This window comes from Salarias fasciatus, chromosome 12 (assembly GCF_902148845.1).
Source record: "Salarias fasciatus chromosome 12, fSalaFa1.1, whole genome shotgun sequence".
NCBI classification, from domain to species: Eukaryota; Metazoa; Chordata; class Actinopteri; order Blenniiformes; family Blenniidae; genus Salarias; species Salarias fasciatus.
The window spans coordinates 16302337-16320146 of NC_043756.1; the positions used below are offsets into that span (position 1 = coordinate 16302337).

At 41.7% G+C, this 17810-nt stretch overlaps 1 protein-coding gene across 3 annotated transcripts in view; it reads left to right on the forward strand.

Annotated features, from left to right (window-relative positions):
- Positions 1 to 1574: 1574 nt before the first annotated feature.
- Positions 1575 to 17810, forward strand: part of grid2 (glutamate receptor, ionotropic, delta 2) — a 483103-nt gene continuing 466867 nt past the window's right edge. The window contains exon 1 of one of the 3 annotated variants that reach the window (XM_030104001.1): positions 1575 to 2755. In XM_030104001.1, the coding sequence (XP_029959861.1) occupies positions 2668 to 2755 (88 nt within the window). In that variant the 5' untranslated portion in view covers positions 1575 to 2667. The remainder of the gene's footprint in view (positions 2756 to 17810) is intronic. The other 2 variants (XM_030104000.1, XM_030104002.1) reach the window with 2 other exon arrangements.

Sequence of the window (17810 nt, forward strand, 5' to 3'; positions counted from 1 at the left end):
CAGACCGTCTCTTCAAACTGCTGTTCATACACGGCGTTCCTCTTCAGTATCTGTTGCGATCTATCAAATATTAATTAGAATTTTTAAATGTGGATCATTGATGATCAAAGGTCATTGCTACACAAGGTCTAATGTGTCAGATGCCACAACACACCTTCGACGTCTAGCAGCATCTATGCCTTGACTGATTATGGCTGTTTTTGCTGCAAAACAGACACCCACACAATACTTGGTAGTTGGCCATGGTGTTGCGGCCGTTCATCCTTAACTTGCTTATAGCCAGATACAACATGCTGCTGTGCTTGTTTGCTCCTGGTTTTCATATTACACTCATGCTCATCATCAACTGGATGCTGGCCTCGTTTTTCAGAACACCACCGAAGGAGGAATTACATTGAGGGATCAATCATCAGGCAGCACTGAGAACAGATCTGAGTGTCCACGGCCCACCGGGAGCAAAATATCACAAAGGTGATTTGTTTGTTTTTTTAAACTACACACAACTATCGTACAAAGGGATGCAATCATCTGAGTGCTGTTCAGTGTTTCCGGGGTTTCCCCCTCTTTGTACGACAACTTACTTGAAAGTTCACAATAAATGGGAATCCAATTTTAACAAATAGTTTCATAAGAGAAAACACTGCTAAATATGTCAGAGTTGAGCAATTTCATTTTTTGTGAATTTATTCTGTCTGTCTGTCTGTCTGTCTGTCTGTCTGTCTGCACGCACGCACGCACGCAAGCACACACACACTCACTCATGCGTGCACACATCATGACAGCATTAATATTGGATATTGAATGATTGGAGTCTTGTTTTTATCGTGCAAGGATATTTTTTTTGTTGTTTTCTGTGCATTTTCACTTACAGCTTACTTGCAGTGAGGGGCTATATAAACATTTAATATGGAATAAATTTCAATGAAAAATGGAGACATAAGAGCAGCTTTGACAGCATCAGTATCACGCTTAATCTCTTCTTCCTTGAATGCATACAAAACAGTGAGTCCGGTGGTGGACTTTCTGGCCTTCTAATCCCTAATCCATGGTCTGGGGCAGATTAAGAACCCTAGGGACCCCAGCCCTTCAAGGAGGACAGGATAGATGGATTGATGGTGGAGGGAGGACAAAGGGAATAGACTGACATGAGGTTTGCATGGAAATAGGAAATAAGTCAGCTCTGCACTGAAAGAACAGCTGAAAGTTGTGGCATCTTATGTAAAAATAGTTTGACATAAACCACATCACAGCGATGAATAGAAGTTGTAATTGTAAATAAATAAATCAGTGTCAAGTATGACAACCCACATAACCCCATACCTCACAAGTAATTATGACCCTGCACTCCCATCACCAGTGTTGTCGAATCGGAGGCAGACAGCAGGTCAATGGCTGCCTGAAGTGCCCATGATGGAGCTAAGGTTGGCACATTACACCCCCCACCCACCCCCCATCAGTCTGTCTCTCTGTTAGACTCCTCTCTGCATCCCCCGCCCTGACTGATGTTCACATTTCATCTCTGTCTTTCACCAAGGTAATTCCAGACAGGAGACGCGCGCGCCTTGGCTGGCAACAGCTTCTGCACAGAGTTGCTCTCTCTCTCTGTCTCTCTCTCTCTTCCTCCCTCACTCTCCCTCCCTCTCTCTTTCACGGACGCAGCACACCTCCTCATCACCAGCCACCGTGCGTGCTGGGGGCTGACGCCAGTACCCGCGGAGTGTCGTTGCGCGCACCCTCCTTTAATTTTTCCTCCACATAGCCTAGCCTACATTTTTTTTCCTCCCTGACGCAGACAGCTGTAGTGGCACCGGAGCTCCCTTTATCTCCGAGCTCCCTCCGTCCATGTTTCTTTTCCTCTCATCCTTTACGGGAAGCTTACTGACAATTTCGGAATATGGTCCCTCTCCGTGGTAATGCCATGTGACAAGGCTTTTCATCATCCGGTGTTTCCTTCCTCTCCGGCAAAAGTCGCTGCGGGGTCCGCCTGTGTGCTCTGGCTTTGGTGATATTCAAACAGTGGCAAAGTGAAGGAGAATTGAAAAGCCTGTGGGAGAAATGGAAGTTTTGGCCGTCGGCTGGGTCCGCTGAGGCTGAGGCTGCTGCTGGTGCTGCTGCTGCTGCTGCTGCTGCTCGTGGTTTGGTGATTGGTGCAGGGGGGGAAACTGCGTCGCCAGGTCTCAATGAGGCTTGGGATCTGGTGTCATTATAACAGGACCTGCTTTTCAAGATAACGCGGCTTTCTTTCCCCCCTTTTCGTTCACCGAATGAATGGTTGCAGATTGTATTTCTTTAAATGCGCTGCCACATCCTCCAGCCCCCTCATCCCGCTTTAACGCGTCGGCGTTTGGATGCGGCTTGTTTTCTCTGCGGCTCCGCGTCTCTCCACTCGCCCAGAATATGATTTAACGTCGGGAGGAATTTCAACAGGGTACCAGTCTGTGACTACCCGGGAATCTCGTCCTCGTTTCATTTACGCACACGCATCGCACTCCAACTCGCAGAGAGTGGACATCAAGGCAGAGATCACAGTTAATTTCCTTGATCACCCTACAGATGGACTAAAAAGAAGCCTTCGGATCTCGGGATTTTAACTCCATTCGCTCTCACTTAGAGAGCGCTAGTTTTTTTTTTCTTTTTTCCTCTGGAGGGGGGATATCTGTGGACATAATGAAAGTTATCACGGCTGTGTTGCTGATGGCCGTTTTTTGGAGCCAGCAGTGGAAGTCTGCGCTCTCGGATTCAATCATCCATATCGGTAAGTTACTGCGCTTTTTTTCCCCCCTTCTCTCCCCTCGTGTAATTCTTGAACACAGCGAGGCTCTGTGTGCGTCTCTCAGGAAACAGACGGCTGCTTTCAGCGGCGGGGTGCGCGGCGCCGCTTAAATCACAGCACTGCTGGCAATTTATTTGACGCACTGTGGTATTAAGTGGGCTTTATGCTCAGTGCAGTCTATTGCACTCAGGTCCGAGATGCCGTGGGGCATTTCAATGGATTTCCGGCTGAATTTTTGGTTTTTGCCAATTTACTTCTGACTATCTGTGACTGAGTGGCAGATCGTCACGCGTCATGAAGATGGTTTCAAATTAAGTTTGCATGTAAGTTGGAGGATTTCATTGTATCACCTCTAAAGGTAAAGTCTGTTTTTTTTTTTTTTGCAAGGAAGAAATTAAAAATGTTTTTCTTTTTGATGTCATTTATAAAGGGAAAGCAGAGTACAGCGTTTTCCTCGCAGTCCACAAATAGTGCTGTCTGTGTGGGCACAGGATGTGCGGAAAACAGGTGGTTCAGGATGGCGTGATGTTTGCCCTGCATGGGGATTATCCAGGAAGGCAGCAAATTTTCCACTTATAGATATTCCTGAAGCACAATGGCATTACAACCCTGATCCAAAAGCTACTGCAGTGTCAGAGAGAGAGAGAGAGAGCGAGAGAGAGAGAGAGAGAGGAGAGAGAGAGAGAGAGAGAGAGAGAGAGAGAGAGAGGGAGAGAGGGAGGGAGGCTTAGTCTGGATGTCCAGGCGTCTTTGCTGCCTTCCACCACTGTCGGCGTGGTGTGGCACTGTTGTGTTGATTGTGATTTCGACAAGAAGGGGCTCGCACGTTCAGCCGACACAGCGGAACCTCCGGCCCCTGCTTTCACATGGAGCAAAACAGAGAGACGGGTGACAGCAGGGCGCGTGCTGCCCGGGATGAGATTGGGACGTGGAGTATTGGTGAACGCACAACGCACGTTATTGTTGCACAACTTAGTGGCCTCCAATGAGAGAGAGAGAGAGAGAGAGAGAGAGAGAGAGAGAGAGAGAGAGAGAGAGAGAGAGAGAGAGAGAGAGAGAGAGAGAGAGAGAGATTGACGGGCGCGCGCTTACCCACACAGTCACATGCGCACTTACCAGCGGAAAGATAAGCACCTGTCTGCGTTGAACTGCTTTTTGACTGCTTGGCATGCTGTGTGACACACACACACACACACACACACACACACACACACACACACACACACACACACACACACGCGCGCACACGTCATAAACCTCAAATTTAAACGATGGTCAGCCATGGCGGACTGACCTGTTTCATCCATTTAGACCTTGGCCAGCTGATTTACACTGCCAACCCTCTGGCCAATTTAGTGGTTACCTGAACCCAATTTGCCAAGAGCTGGATCAGTTGGAGCTCCTCTCTGGGCCTCAGACCAAGCTGGTGCCTCGGATCAGACATACAGCAGCGGCATGGCCAAATGAATGACATCTGGTCAAGCTGACCGAGAACAGATATTCTCTAATTTGCTGGGCACCTGAAATGAAATGTTGAATATGGTAATATGAAATGTCTTATTTCCTGTAATGAAAATCAAACATTGCTGACAGTCTTGGTTATGATCTAAGGGTTGAACAGTCTTGTCATGGACTTCTCATTTATAATATTGAAATGAGGTTATAAAGACATTTTCAGTAAAGCAGAAGGCCTCACACAGCATCGGGGAAGTCAAAGGCATGCAAAGCTTCACTCTTCATCCGAGCTTGAAGGCTGCTGGCCCTACAGGGGTGGCAGTGTAATCCACTGGTTAGACAGATCATCCTGTGAATGGATGGTTTGATCACAGCAAGCAGCCTTGTGTTCTGCAAGTGTCTCGCAGCAAGTCCCTGCAACTGCACCTACTCAATGACGGTTAGTGTTCTTAGATAAAAATACTGCGACTGTAACTGAGACCCATTAAATGATAACTTTATTTTAGGTTTTGCTGAGAAAAAGATGGAAGTCCATGTGGGCCCACAGCACATGGGTGAAACTGGGTCAAGGTTCTCAGTGTGTACTGGCCATCGTCTTATTAAACCTCACCTAACTGGATTGACTATATCGTTCCCTTTAAACATTGCAGCTGACTTCTTCAAATGTGTATGTTTTCCTGAGTTATTTTTGACCTAACACAATTAATACAGATCTCACATATATAAGGGACTTTTTATGACATGAATAATGAGGAAATCCTGCTATTCCCCCCTGACTATAGTAGAAACCAGGCCAGTCAGTGAGTTTCCAATTAGTGTATGTAATTTATTGGTTGGCTGAAATTATAGCCAGTTGGTTACAACTCCATTTAGGCATGTTGTTCGGAGAATTTTTATTCGCGCGCGTGTGTGTGTGTGTGTGTGTGTGTGTGTGTGTGTGTGTGTGTGTGTGTGTGTGTGTGAAGACACGAGATTGGTGGGTGGGTGGTTGGTAGGTTTAATTTTGCCCAGCATGTCTTTTCTTCCACCCACCTCCATCCCCATCACCGTATTTCTAATCAATAGTTGATTTCCTCGCAGTGCCTCATTGCTTTGAATCACGACAAAAGGTTATCCTCCAAAACAACATGTTTTCTATATCCCCGCACTCCACCAAGTACAACAGAGAAAAAGTAAAGGAAGCATGTCGGAGTTTGAAAGTGGAAGGCTGTTTCGCAGAAGGTGGTAGTGTTTGAAAGCGATAGAAGCTCCACTCTATGGTTTTCTGCTGATCTTGCTCTGTGTGTGTACGTGTGTGCGTTTGTGTGTGAATGTCATATTGACTTAGGCCCGCATGAGAAAAAAGAAAAAAAAAAAGTACTATACCCAGCAGGCACATCACATTGACATGTCAGAAGTAATCCCTCTTTAATCTCTTTGTTGCTGTTAAAGATGGAATGGGGGGGAAGAAAGGGAGGGATAGACAGCCAGAGAGGGGAAAAAAAGAGGGATGCACATCAAAGAAAAACAGAGAACGGGAAAAGTGAAAAAGCAGACACAAAGGTAGATGTTTTGTCGTCGTCCTGTAACATTTCTCCCGTCTGAACTGCGATCTTGTCATCCTGCAGCAGGGTTGTGATTATTTATGGTGATATTAACAGCAGTGACCAGTGAGCGTTTTCATCTTGCTCTGTCCAGGCATTAAGTGTGATTGAACTGCTGGGGAGCTGGCAGTGCTGCTTCGCCCATCTCTCTCGCTCTTTTCCCTTTTCTCTGTCTCTCTCCCACTTTGTCTCTCTAATGATCAGCGTGCAGGGGGAAGGGAGGGGAGTCCGCTTGCCTCTTGGCCCTCGCTGTGTCGTGTTCTGCATGGCAATGGCTCCCGGCTTTATGAGGGCAGTGTGTATGGATTCTGCACGTGTGTTTGGCGGGACGGACGCGCAGAAAGCATGGGCGCACTAGAGGGTGGCGCGTGCTCTTCGCTGGGTGTGCACAGAGTGTCGGTGATTTATGCAGCCAAATTAAGCCCTCAGTTTTGAGTTTTCCTGTTTGTTTTAAAGCCGTGCACTGTGTCGGAGCGCATCCACTGGCTCATCATGCATCACAGATGAGGCAAATATGCTGGCTTCTTTTATTAATCTGTGACCTTGTTTCACCCTGCTTTAAATCTCCTATAGAGAATTTGTTGAATTTTTTTTCCTGTGTGTTACACACAAGTCGTTCACTGGTATTCCACACTTTCTAGATTTGTCATGTTTGGACGTGGATTTTACTGTTTGGTTCTTGTTGGCAAACTAATATTCATAATTTAAATATGAACATGATATATATTTTTAGTTTTTTTCCTCTTTATATTAAGCAATCTTCAAACAAAATGAGGACGGTTGTTCATCTGCTTCTAAGAACAACACCAACTCTCTTGAGCACATTTGTGCACATTTTTGAAGATTTTGTTCAGGGGGATCTTGCAGAACTTGCTTCAGTTGTGCTGTGGATTTAGGCTGCCGGAGTTGCTTGTGTAATCCCAGACTGACTGTGATTTTGACATCAGAGCTCTGCTGCAGGATAGCTTGTTCCTTCCATCTCTCAAAGTAGTTCACTATGACACTGACTCTATATTTGCACTTGGTATTATACAGCAGAATAAATGCAGAATACATCTGGATAGGTCTTGGTGGATGAGTAATGCTGTAAACATTTATTTAACTAATTTGACTATTTCAAATCAACATGTTTGGTGCATTGCTTTATTTTTTTGGGGTGAACAATGGTTATTTCCAGCTATTTTTTCCATTTCCCAGTACACCCTGAAATATAAGAGTCATAGAATTGGTGGTCGGATTGCGATAAGTAGAGATATCTATGGCACTTTTGACAAAGAATGCATGCAGCATTAACAGAAAAGATTGGATGCTGCTTGTGCACATTGTGGACCGGTCCTTTTACAGTGGTGAAAGAAGGAGAGGAATTTATGTCATTCAACTGGAAGCGGCTGAAAGACCCAATGAGAGGTTTCTATTACTTGTGGGGTGAGGAAACTGAGGGGGCGCATGTCTCGGTTTTTTATTCACTTTGGTACTATTCTGGTCTTTCCCTTGAAAAGGGATTTCTAAACATCTTGGTGGTGAGTGAAAGGCTGTTCCTCTCTGGCTTTGTCTACAAGTTTCACAGCTGTCAACCCCGCTTCCTCTTTGATACTATCCAGCTCTTTTTTTGTGTGTGTTTTTGTGTGCGCACACACGTATTTTAATCTGCAGTTATACACCATTTCATCTAGGTGGGGGTGCAGCAGTGTGTGTTAAATGCTTCATATCTTTTGAGTTTTATATCCAAGTGTTGACAGATGTGCTGGTCCAGGGTATTTTTTGACTGGGGAAGAAATATCACCTCGTATTTCTGTGTGCTTGAACACTGGCGTTTTATACGTTTGTGACAGAGGTGCAAGCCACAAAGAGCGTTGGGCTTATGTGTGTTTGTGAGATATCTGAGATGGATAGGCATCCTCTTGTGAAGTGAAGAGGGAGATAGTGACTCTGACGTCTGTACTTGGTCAGTCAGGCAGAACTCTTAACCAGGCCACGGAGACAGAGAGAGAATGTGTGTGCGTGTCTGAAGCTGAGATGGACTGACAGGTAGCTGTGAGAAGTATGATTGCTTGTCTGCGGATTGTAGGTGAGGAGATACAGGCTTGCTCTGCTGACGGTGCTTCATCTCACCACATCAGTTAGTGTTGCAGGGGGAATGGACCAGATGGCCTGGGAAGAACTTGTACAACACAGGCTCTTGTTTCCTGATGATTGGATTGCATGTTGTGTGTTTATCCAGTCGATATGTACGTCTGATATCCTCGAAGGACAAGAACCTCTGTGGACAGAAATACATATAGATTGTACACTCATTCAGAATATATTCAATATGTAAATATAAAAACATGATTTTCCTCAGGGTCTCTGTTTTTGCCTCTTTATTCTAAATGACCACATTTTCACATTTTTTGCTCAATTTTCTGTTCAAGGACTGAGAACTCAGCTGATAACGGAGGCACTTCGGTGAATGCAAGTTTGCTCGTCACGCAGCAGGCATGACAGAGGCCTCTGTCAGGATGTTCTTCTCTGGATAATATAACTGCAAAACCTGGAATAGATCCAGGAAAGCCCATCGTCTCCTAGGAATTGGTTTAAGAGCTTCTGAACAACCTCGCATGACACAAAAAAGTGCGTATCTGCTTTTTATGCAGTCTCTGATTATGTCTATATCCAGTATAAGTTGCATGAGATGAACATGCGTGGCGTATTGTGTATTTGTGACAAACAGAACTATTCATACTTGCAACACTGCAGCCAGTCTCACTGTCACGGATTGGGGATTTGCTAACACTACTGAGCAATTATTATTCAGAGATGTGCACAAATACAAATATGGTGCAACAGTCCAACTCGGTACAGTAATGCCATTTATATATAGTGTGTTTTCTTTGGGGGACAATGCTTGGTGTGCCGTAAGCCTGTGTAATCATTTTAATGACCAGAATAAGTCATGTTTTTTGAGTTTGTGTTTGCATATATGGGCTTTGTGTGTGAGATGCACGCAGTATATTCTGCGTGGGTGAAAGCGTATTCCTCAGGTGTTCATCTCGTCTGTACCTCTTCCGTCTTACAGCAGAGTGAATATTTGCAGCCGCCTCTCTTTCAAGGTTTCTTATGGTCTTCTCTCTGCTGATTCAAATGCTGCCTCAGTCTTCCTGCAATCTGCGCTGCTGTGTCTCACTGGAGCAGAAGGTGCTTTAATGGGCAAAACAAAGTTTTTTTTGTGTGTGTGTATGTACTATATTTGCCTTTGTGTTAACATCTGAGACGTGCGTGTGTGGGCATGCTCATGCATTAAGCATGTGCATACTGTTTGAACTTGCATGCATCTCAAAGTGCTCATTTGTGAGCTCACCTCCAGACCAGTGTTAGAGTGTGTGTGTGTGTGTGTGTGTGTGTGTGTGTGTGTGTGTGTGTGTGTGTGTGTGTGTGTGTGTGTGTGTTGTGTGTGTGTGTGTGTGTGTGGGCACATGCCAGCATATTTATATGTCTTTATCCGTGTGTGTGTGTGTGTGTGTGTGTGTGTGTGTGTGTGTGTGTGTGTGCGTGTGTGAGTGCCAGTTTAATTTGCTGGCAGTGACTCTTCATTGAATTATGTCCACTCCAACAAATCACAGGCTGACGACTTTTCATAGCACTATCAAATACATGGCATTGGCCAGTTTGTTCTGCCTTCTGCACGCATGCACAGGAACCAAAGCTTGTGAAATACCCACACTCAGCCACACACACACACAAAAATACATTTAAACGCACGGAACATTCCCTTCATAGTCTTTCTTTGCTTCATTCATTCGTAATTGATTCATTGTACAGTGAAGCATGGAGAAGGTTGGCCATGAACTTCATTGTACTCTCCCCTCTCAAATAGGAATGTATGCATGACTCCCAACGCTCTGGACCTATTTTATTTTCACACATTGAAAAAAAAAAATTTGATCTGTTTGTTTTGATTTTTGTCTTGCATTATTCTCATGACTTCTTCCTGTATTCAGAAATGACACAAGTATAAAAGTGAAATGAACATGCATCTGTTATACATCTGGAGAGTTATAATGAGCTGCATCATACTCAGCAGAATATTGTATAGCCGGCAAACAATCATATTACATGTCTCATTCCTTATTAATGGATGTTTAAAGATTCACAGCTTTATTTATCGTGGGTTTACAGAGAATGAGAAAAAACATAATATAGAATGAAATCAAATTGAAATGCAACCCAACACACAATGGCAGGAAAGATATTTAGCTGTTTGTATTGTGTTTTTTTTGTGTTTGCTTCTGTCTGAAGGCAAAATGTATTGTTAGCTTGATCCATTCGTACAGGAATTTAATCTTCCTCAGCACTTTGGTTAACTCTAAATGTAATTTGGAGAATTCCGAACTCAGGGTTATTATATTAAGCATAGGTCATTCACTTCTTGTTTGAAGCTGCCTTGTTTGTGAAATCTGCTTTATGAAGTCACTGCAACACCGGGAACTCCCCATCTATTCAAGTGACACGTGTACATGTAGCTGCTACCGCAGAACAAAATAAATAAGAAAATTAAGTATAAATTGAAGTTGGAAATCTCCCAGTATGTGTGAATCTCATAGGTACACATCATTTGTTCTTGGTGTGGTTGGGATTTGTTTGTGCGGTGCTGGCATATGGAATGGCAAATCCTGGGTATAGATAATGCATTTGTGCAAATCTTTGTGACTGATGATGAAAGTTGTCTTTTTTGCATGCATAACAAATTATTATACAAAGTAAAGGCGTGCAGTTTTTCACTGTAACTATTTTTCCATTTCATATGTCCCTGTATTTTGCATCGTGGACTGGGAGCCATTTGTCCTGAGTGCATGCTGTGATTGACTAAGTCAGAGAAAATGAGACCAGAAAATCTCATTGAATCCCCACAATTACCGCTTTTCCTATTTCTACCTGCACACAAGCTTCTTTTATCACTTTCCCCTCCTCTTTTCCTGTTTTCCCTCCCTCCATTTCTCGCTTCTCTTCCTTTTATCTCCACCTCCCCTTGATGTTTAATATGCTGTCAGTGATTACAGAAACAGGCATCGGAACTGAGAGGTGTTAAACACGTTGCTAATCACTGTCATGGAATTGTAATGTGCTGTTTGTTTGTTTGTTTGTTTGTTCGTCTGACACACTTGGCAACACGTCACAAAGCTTCCTGCATGTGCCCATCTGGATGGTAGATTTCAGCCTAGTGTCGGGGTCTGTGCACAAAAAAAAAAAAAAAACAAAATCAACAAATCGAGTTGGAGAAATCCCTGATATTGCATATTTGCATATGGTTTTATTTTTTTTTTAAATTCTCTCATTTGCATTCAGACAGAAATTGACCACTTTCTTTCCTGCAGACATTAATAATTAAAGGCTATGGCTGCTTATCATGCTTACAGTGTTGGATTACTGTAGTTAAACTCTCATGTTAATTTAAATAAATGACGATTTTAACCTCCTCAATCAGAAATGATAGGCAAGGTGAGTGAGAAGGTGGCTTAATAGATAGTGGATCGTGCACATCCTCGTGCTGTACTGTTCGTATCTTGTTTTGCACTGCGGATGAGATTCAGCCAAAACCAGTTGCATGTTAGTCATGCCTGGAATAGCCTGACTCACAGAGCACAACCTCCCTCTGTATCTGTAACCCTTATTAAATGACCCGCTGCAGCCAAAGTGTTACTGATTATGTGAAACAGACTTACACTGTCATTAAAGCCTTGGAAATTAATATGCTTGAGTTTGGCACCACAGTTGTGCACTGCTGTGTGGACATGAAGGGTTACACATTTTTTTTTTTTTAAATGAGCAATGATATATTTTTTTCAACTCCAGTTATAAATCTTGCTTGTATAACATGTGTTGGGAAACAAATAGAGCCGTTTGCAACACAATATAAGCACCATGACCAAAAAAAAGCTTTAACAAATGTTTAAACTAATGGTCCCCAACTTTTGTTCTGTGGAGCAGATCTTGAGTTTCTCAAAGAAAGCTTTGCACCCTTGCTCCAGTCTCTGATGTGCCACATTACAGTGAAGCCAAATGCTGGCGGACATACCCATGCTCAACAGATAAAGACAATGGGCAGTTTTCCAGGTCTGCTCTCGCTGTCTGAAAGTTATTTTTTTTTCTCTAAGATTTACAAATCCTGGGGCCCTCTCTGTGACATCTCCCAAGGTCCCGTACTACTGATTTGACTGTTTTACGACCTGATAAACTGGATTTATTTTGATTTGATGTCTGTAGAATTGTCGAAATGTGCAATGAGTAAGTGCTTTTACCCATTTATAGGGTAACTTTAACTTTCAATATCTGGCAGTTCTTCTATTGTGCCGTTTGTTTTTCTTTATGTAGGTTCTGAGAATCTCATGTGAGAAATGTGTCACATGCTGATGAATCCTGTCACTTATTGGACGGTTATAATATGGAAGTCTACCTTCATGACTTTGTGCATTGGTGTAAGCATATTCCTCTGCTTTCTAATTTTCCAGATGCCATGCACATGTTTTTGTATTTTTTTGGGTCTGAACCAGAAAATGTATATGAAAAAGCGATAGTATTCAGATATATTATTTTAGTATTTGATACTGAGGCTTGAGTTTACAATAGAATGAATCAAAGCATAAAACGCTTTCCTGAGTCTTCCTCCCATTGAGGTGCAAACTGTGACAATTGCAAAAGTGCTCAATTACATGTAGAACTCCGCCATGAAAGAGAACTTGCTTTGGTAAATCAAATTATCCCATCAGATTAATAATAGAATCATCATTGTATCAGCAGCAAGTCACGGTTGCTGCTGGAGGTGGAGCCAGTTGAAAGTATTTTATTTGCAGCTCAACATAGAAGGAAATCAGATAAATGAGTGAAGGGATGAGATGGGATGAGTGGGGAATATTAGAAAATACATACACATCTGTTTTGTGTTTTTTTTTTTTTTTTAAGAAAGTGTTTTGAGAGTTTGACAATATTTTTCAAATGCAACAATGCTGATGTGCTTCATGTTTGAGAAAGTAATTATTCATTGGTTTGAAGTTGTTTGCCAATCAGAGACTGAGCTTTTTTCATAATGAACCCTCCCTGGTTTAACTGGTACAATTTATCAGCATATAGATTTTTTTCGGTTGTATTTTAGGCCTTATTGTGCCTTCATTTATTGCTGCCGAATTGCCTGTGCAATGCCACACATTTACAACACATTTTTCATTTTATTGATAAATATCAGAATATTTGAAATGTACGCTGACCCTTATTTCCTAATCTTCCTGGTATAAAAGCACTAAAGGAGCACCTCTTGGAAGTGGTCTGTGTATTACTCAACATGTTTACAACAATCAAACTGTGTGCGTCCATGCAAAGAGGCACGTTGTTCTTTGCATCAACACAGGTCTCGAGGCTCAAAAACTTGCCTTTGAAATGAATGCAAACACTGCATGCAGTGCAAACAACATTAGATCATGATATATATGCTCGGCAGACAGTAACAGTGGGATGCTGGAGTTGACTGTATCGGCCATTCAAACGGCACTGCGTGATAAAAATGTGATAGGGGTCACATTGCTGGTATAAATACTAATTTATTTTTGCACTTTTCCTTGCTTATGTAGCATGTCTTGAAAATGCAAACAGCCACAAAAAAAAAATTATATAAAACTTTATAAAAAAAAGCCATAAATTATCCTCTGTATATTGTTAGTTTATAGGAACAAGTACTTTCCTTTTGCATTTTGAATGGAAGCAAGGTTCTGTGCTATATTACTTAATAAATCTACAAGTGCTTGTCTCTCAGATGCCCCCAATGTGACATGATTCACAGCTTTATAATAGCGTACAAATGTGTATCCTCAAGCAGGTCAAATAAAAACTTCTTGTTATTTACAGCGACACTTGCCATGGGGACTGGTGGCAAGGAGGTTAGCATATTGATTATGGTAGCATTTTTTTGTGCTGATTGGAGCCACTGTAATAGCTACAGCATCCACATTAAATGAGCCTGTTGTTGGGCACAGTACGAAGCTCCTGGGGAATGCTCTACGGTTCTATGTAGAAGCGACTTTGAGCAGTACAAACTGCATTCCGAGCCTAGTTTTGGGCATACCACGGACTCGTAGTCACCACTGTTTTTCAACACAAACAAGCTTCACATTTTTTTGAATAATATTTAGAAAGATGTCAGTGATGACATGTGGCCATCAGAGGTGTTATAGTTTGCAATTTTTAACTTTTGACCCAGATTTACTGGTTTATTTGTTGTGTTGATATTCAAACACTGACACAGAAAATTTAGAAAATGATTGTAAGAGATGTAATACAGAGCAGCCGCTGAATATCTCTATGTGTCACCTTTTTTCATTTGACACCGCTTTTTACGCTCCGGTATCACAGAGAGATGTTTCTTTTGTGATTCCAAACCAAAAACCTCTGGAGAAATGTCTCACTTCAGAGTCCACACTGGCACGACCAGTTCTCTTCTCATTGAGACAGCATCATTAGAACCTGTCTGACTGCGGACGGCCCTGAGGGCTCCATTTCTCTCACCCCCTTCTGCTTTTCACTTGTTTCACTTTTACTCTACTGTCTAAGTTTTTCTCTCCTCTTCACCCCATCCTGCCCACACATGCACCTTCTTCTCTCAAGGCTCTCTTAATGTCTACTGACTCACAATACAAGCTAAACATACGTACACTTTTTTTTTTCTTTCGGTTCATCAAGATTATAAAGTTTTTGAGACTCTTTATGATAGTTTCTGCATGTCAGTATATGTATATTTATCTCAGTGGCAGCTTTATGGGCTAAACATTTTGTAGCTGTACAATGTTTGCAGTGAAGTTAAGGTGAAAGTGTAAACTCAGTTGGAGTCGTTGCTTTCTGTGTCTTTTTCAGTATATAATATTCTGCACAGAGGACCGAGCTGTAATCAATAACACCAAGATTGACTGACAAGTCAGAATGCAAAAGATAAGCCTCTAAAAGCTTCTAACTCAGAGGCTGATTCAAGAAGAAATTTGGTCTTCAGCTGGACTACCACAGCTTTTTAAAGTGTTTTTGTAGTCTATAGGCTTGGAGAATCTTAATAATAATAATAAATAATAATAATAATAACAATAATAACAAATTTATTTTTATATCCTCTTTTGGATGCGCAGATTCAGATACCGACAACACCAGCAACTTCATCACCTTAATCACTGGTGACACTGGGAGCAGCAGAGTTAACCCAACGTTGCTCATTAGTTCAACTGAAATATCTGTGTAAGCGCTGCGTAGGATCTAAAAATGTTTTTTGAAAAGAACCTCCCGGCTGGCTGAGTGAGTGATCAGTGAAGTAAATTATACACTTCCAGTTGCTTTATTGGTTGTAGAAGATGAAAGAAAGAAATGTGCTTTACAAGCTGAAATCCAGCACAGAAAACATTCCTGTCTTTTAAATGAACTTCTTTCTGAGAAGCATTTTTATCAGTAGGGGGCAGTGTTGGCCTGGTGCTTACAGAAAAGAACTATAAAATGCAACTTTTCAGATTCGGATCACACAATGGACAGGTCAAGACAGCTGAAGAAATGAAGTCCTTTAATAAGGACAATAAGTGACTATTGCATTTGCATTATTATTTGGGCAACTCTGCATTTTTTCATAAAAACTGTCATCATTGTAACCAAAAATCGTATGTCAATTATCATCAGCAGGCAGAATATTACTGATGCTCTCCAACTGTCGTTGGTGGGGTGGGGCCTGCTACCCACAGTTCATGAGCCTGGTAGGAGCCAGTAGTGGTCATTCCACCAGACTGATGAACTCTCTGGGTTGCTCCTATTGTCAATATTCACAACAAATGAGAACAGGGGAATTAAAAAATTGAAACTCATGAGCAAAAGAAACATATATCTGAAAATTATAGTTTAACTTCCTTGATATTTGACTTGAAAAAGGCCCTTCCAAATTTATGTGACTGGAATTTTGCCGAAGGGGAATCTGTTCACCATCTGACTATATCTGTAATAGCTAATTACCACCACTCTCTGTTGTCATTTATTATTTGTGACCAGTCAAGATGATGCTTGGTTTCACCAGAAGCAGTGTGTTTGAGATGCATCCCAAAAACAGCTCTGTGCTCTGGGAGCAATATGCAGCAAGTCGATTTTTTCCAAGAAACCACATCAAGCTGCACAGAGGACAAGTAGTGCCAGTCCAAAATAACATCTCAAAAAGACACATTTTGCTTATGGCATCTTTAATAACATACTGCATCACACTACGGTATGTGGGGGAAAAAAGAAAAAAAAAATATTGATTTTATATGATACTTATAACCTTTTCATCAGGACAAAAATGTTGTTGGATTGCTAAAGTTTTTTGGAGTGATATACCACTTATCCACAGATGCCCCAAAAAATTAAAAATGACAAAGTCAACATCTTTCCTGCTGTTGAGACGCCGATTGGAGATACAGCTGCAGATGTACAGTTTCCGCAGTAACTGAATGACCCTTGCCCTAAATCTCCATCATGAAAAACGTGCTCACGATGCCAAATGGTATAGAATAAGATAAAATTAATTGAGTTTTGTTTCAGTCCGTGCCTGCCCTGCTAATGTTAGCTGACATAGTGGCACGACTGATGAGAGTTTTTTGCTCTTTGCTTTCTTTATTTTACATATGGGTTCATTGCAGACTGAGCAGTCTGTTTGTCTTTATCGTTGTTGTACCACTCTGGAGCTTGACTCAGTCTCTGTTTATTGTAGAATTCAGCTGCTGGGAACATGAAGTCAACAAAGAAAAAGAAATCTGCTAAATGGATTATGTTGTGCAGAACAGTTCTTTTGAAGCACTTCTTGACACTGTTGCAATATTTAATGTTACAGTAGTGAATGGAAACTATCCTTTACTTGCTTAACATGAGTTTTTTTTGTATCTATAATATATATCACCTCCCACATGGTCAGTTTCAATAAGATATGGAACAGGTTACTGTGTGAAATCTATAACTTTCTATCTTTCTAGCTTCAGAGACAGCTGTGTATTTCAGGTGCATTTAAGCCGTGCAGTCATCGTGTTGTTTAGAAGAGTCAGTTTGAACGATATTTCGCCCCCTCTATTGACCCTTCAAAGCTCGCTGAAACAGAGAGGGAGTGCGAGCTTGCTTTACGTTTGTTACTTAGAATCATTATTTATTTGACTGAAAATATCTCTTTGCAGTATTAAATAAAAAGAATTATAGCTGGGTACTGGTAATCCTTATGCAAATATCTTATTCAATTACACTGTGGTCCTGAGCATAAGTCTTGTAGCTAAATCTTAAAAAGTTAAGCTGAAAATCCTCTTTAGTCTGAAGGTCCCAGCTCTAATCGTCAGGATATTGTTGTTTTTGTCCTATTAATTCCAATGATTTCCTGTGACCTGTGTGTGCGCACTGGAGCAAGCATGAGTGGGCGTTTTTGTGTATGCTTGTGAGGGAAAGTCACTCTGATTTGTGTTTCCATTCCTAAATCATCTATCTGTCATTATCCAAAAGCTATGGCGCATGCTGTGGCAAGTACAAAAAAAAAAAAAAGTACCCTCCTGCACTCACATTCAAGAGAGTTAGGAGAGCTTAGCACAGGACATGCACAGTAGGACAATGCAGTAATTCAGGAAAGGTTTAGTGGCGAGAGGCAGAGCAGGTGGATTAGTACGTATCCTGGCTACAAGGCAGCACAAGACAAAAATCAAGATATAGAATTAAAGTAGAGTTAATATTAGAGTGCGTCATAATAAAGATATATTGTGAAAAAAAATAAATGCACATTTTAGTGCATTTTCTGTGTTGGTAATAGTCTTGTCGAGTTGATAACTGCTTATTTTTTTATGGATTTATGTCAGGTATATATGTGCATACATATGTAAAAAAGGGGGTTTCAGGTGGATTACAGCATTATGTCAACAAACACATTTTCTGGTTTAGTGTAACATCATGGTATTACAATATAGAGAAGAGCAATGCAACAGGGCTTAGTGTTCCATTATGAAAGTGTT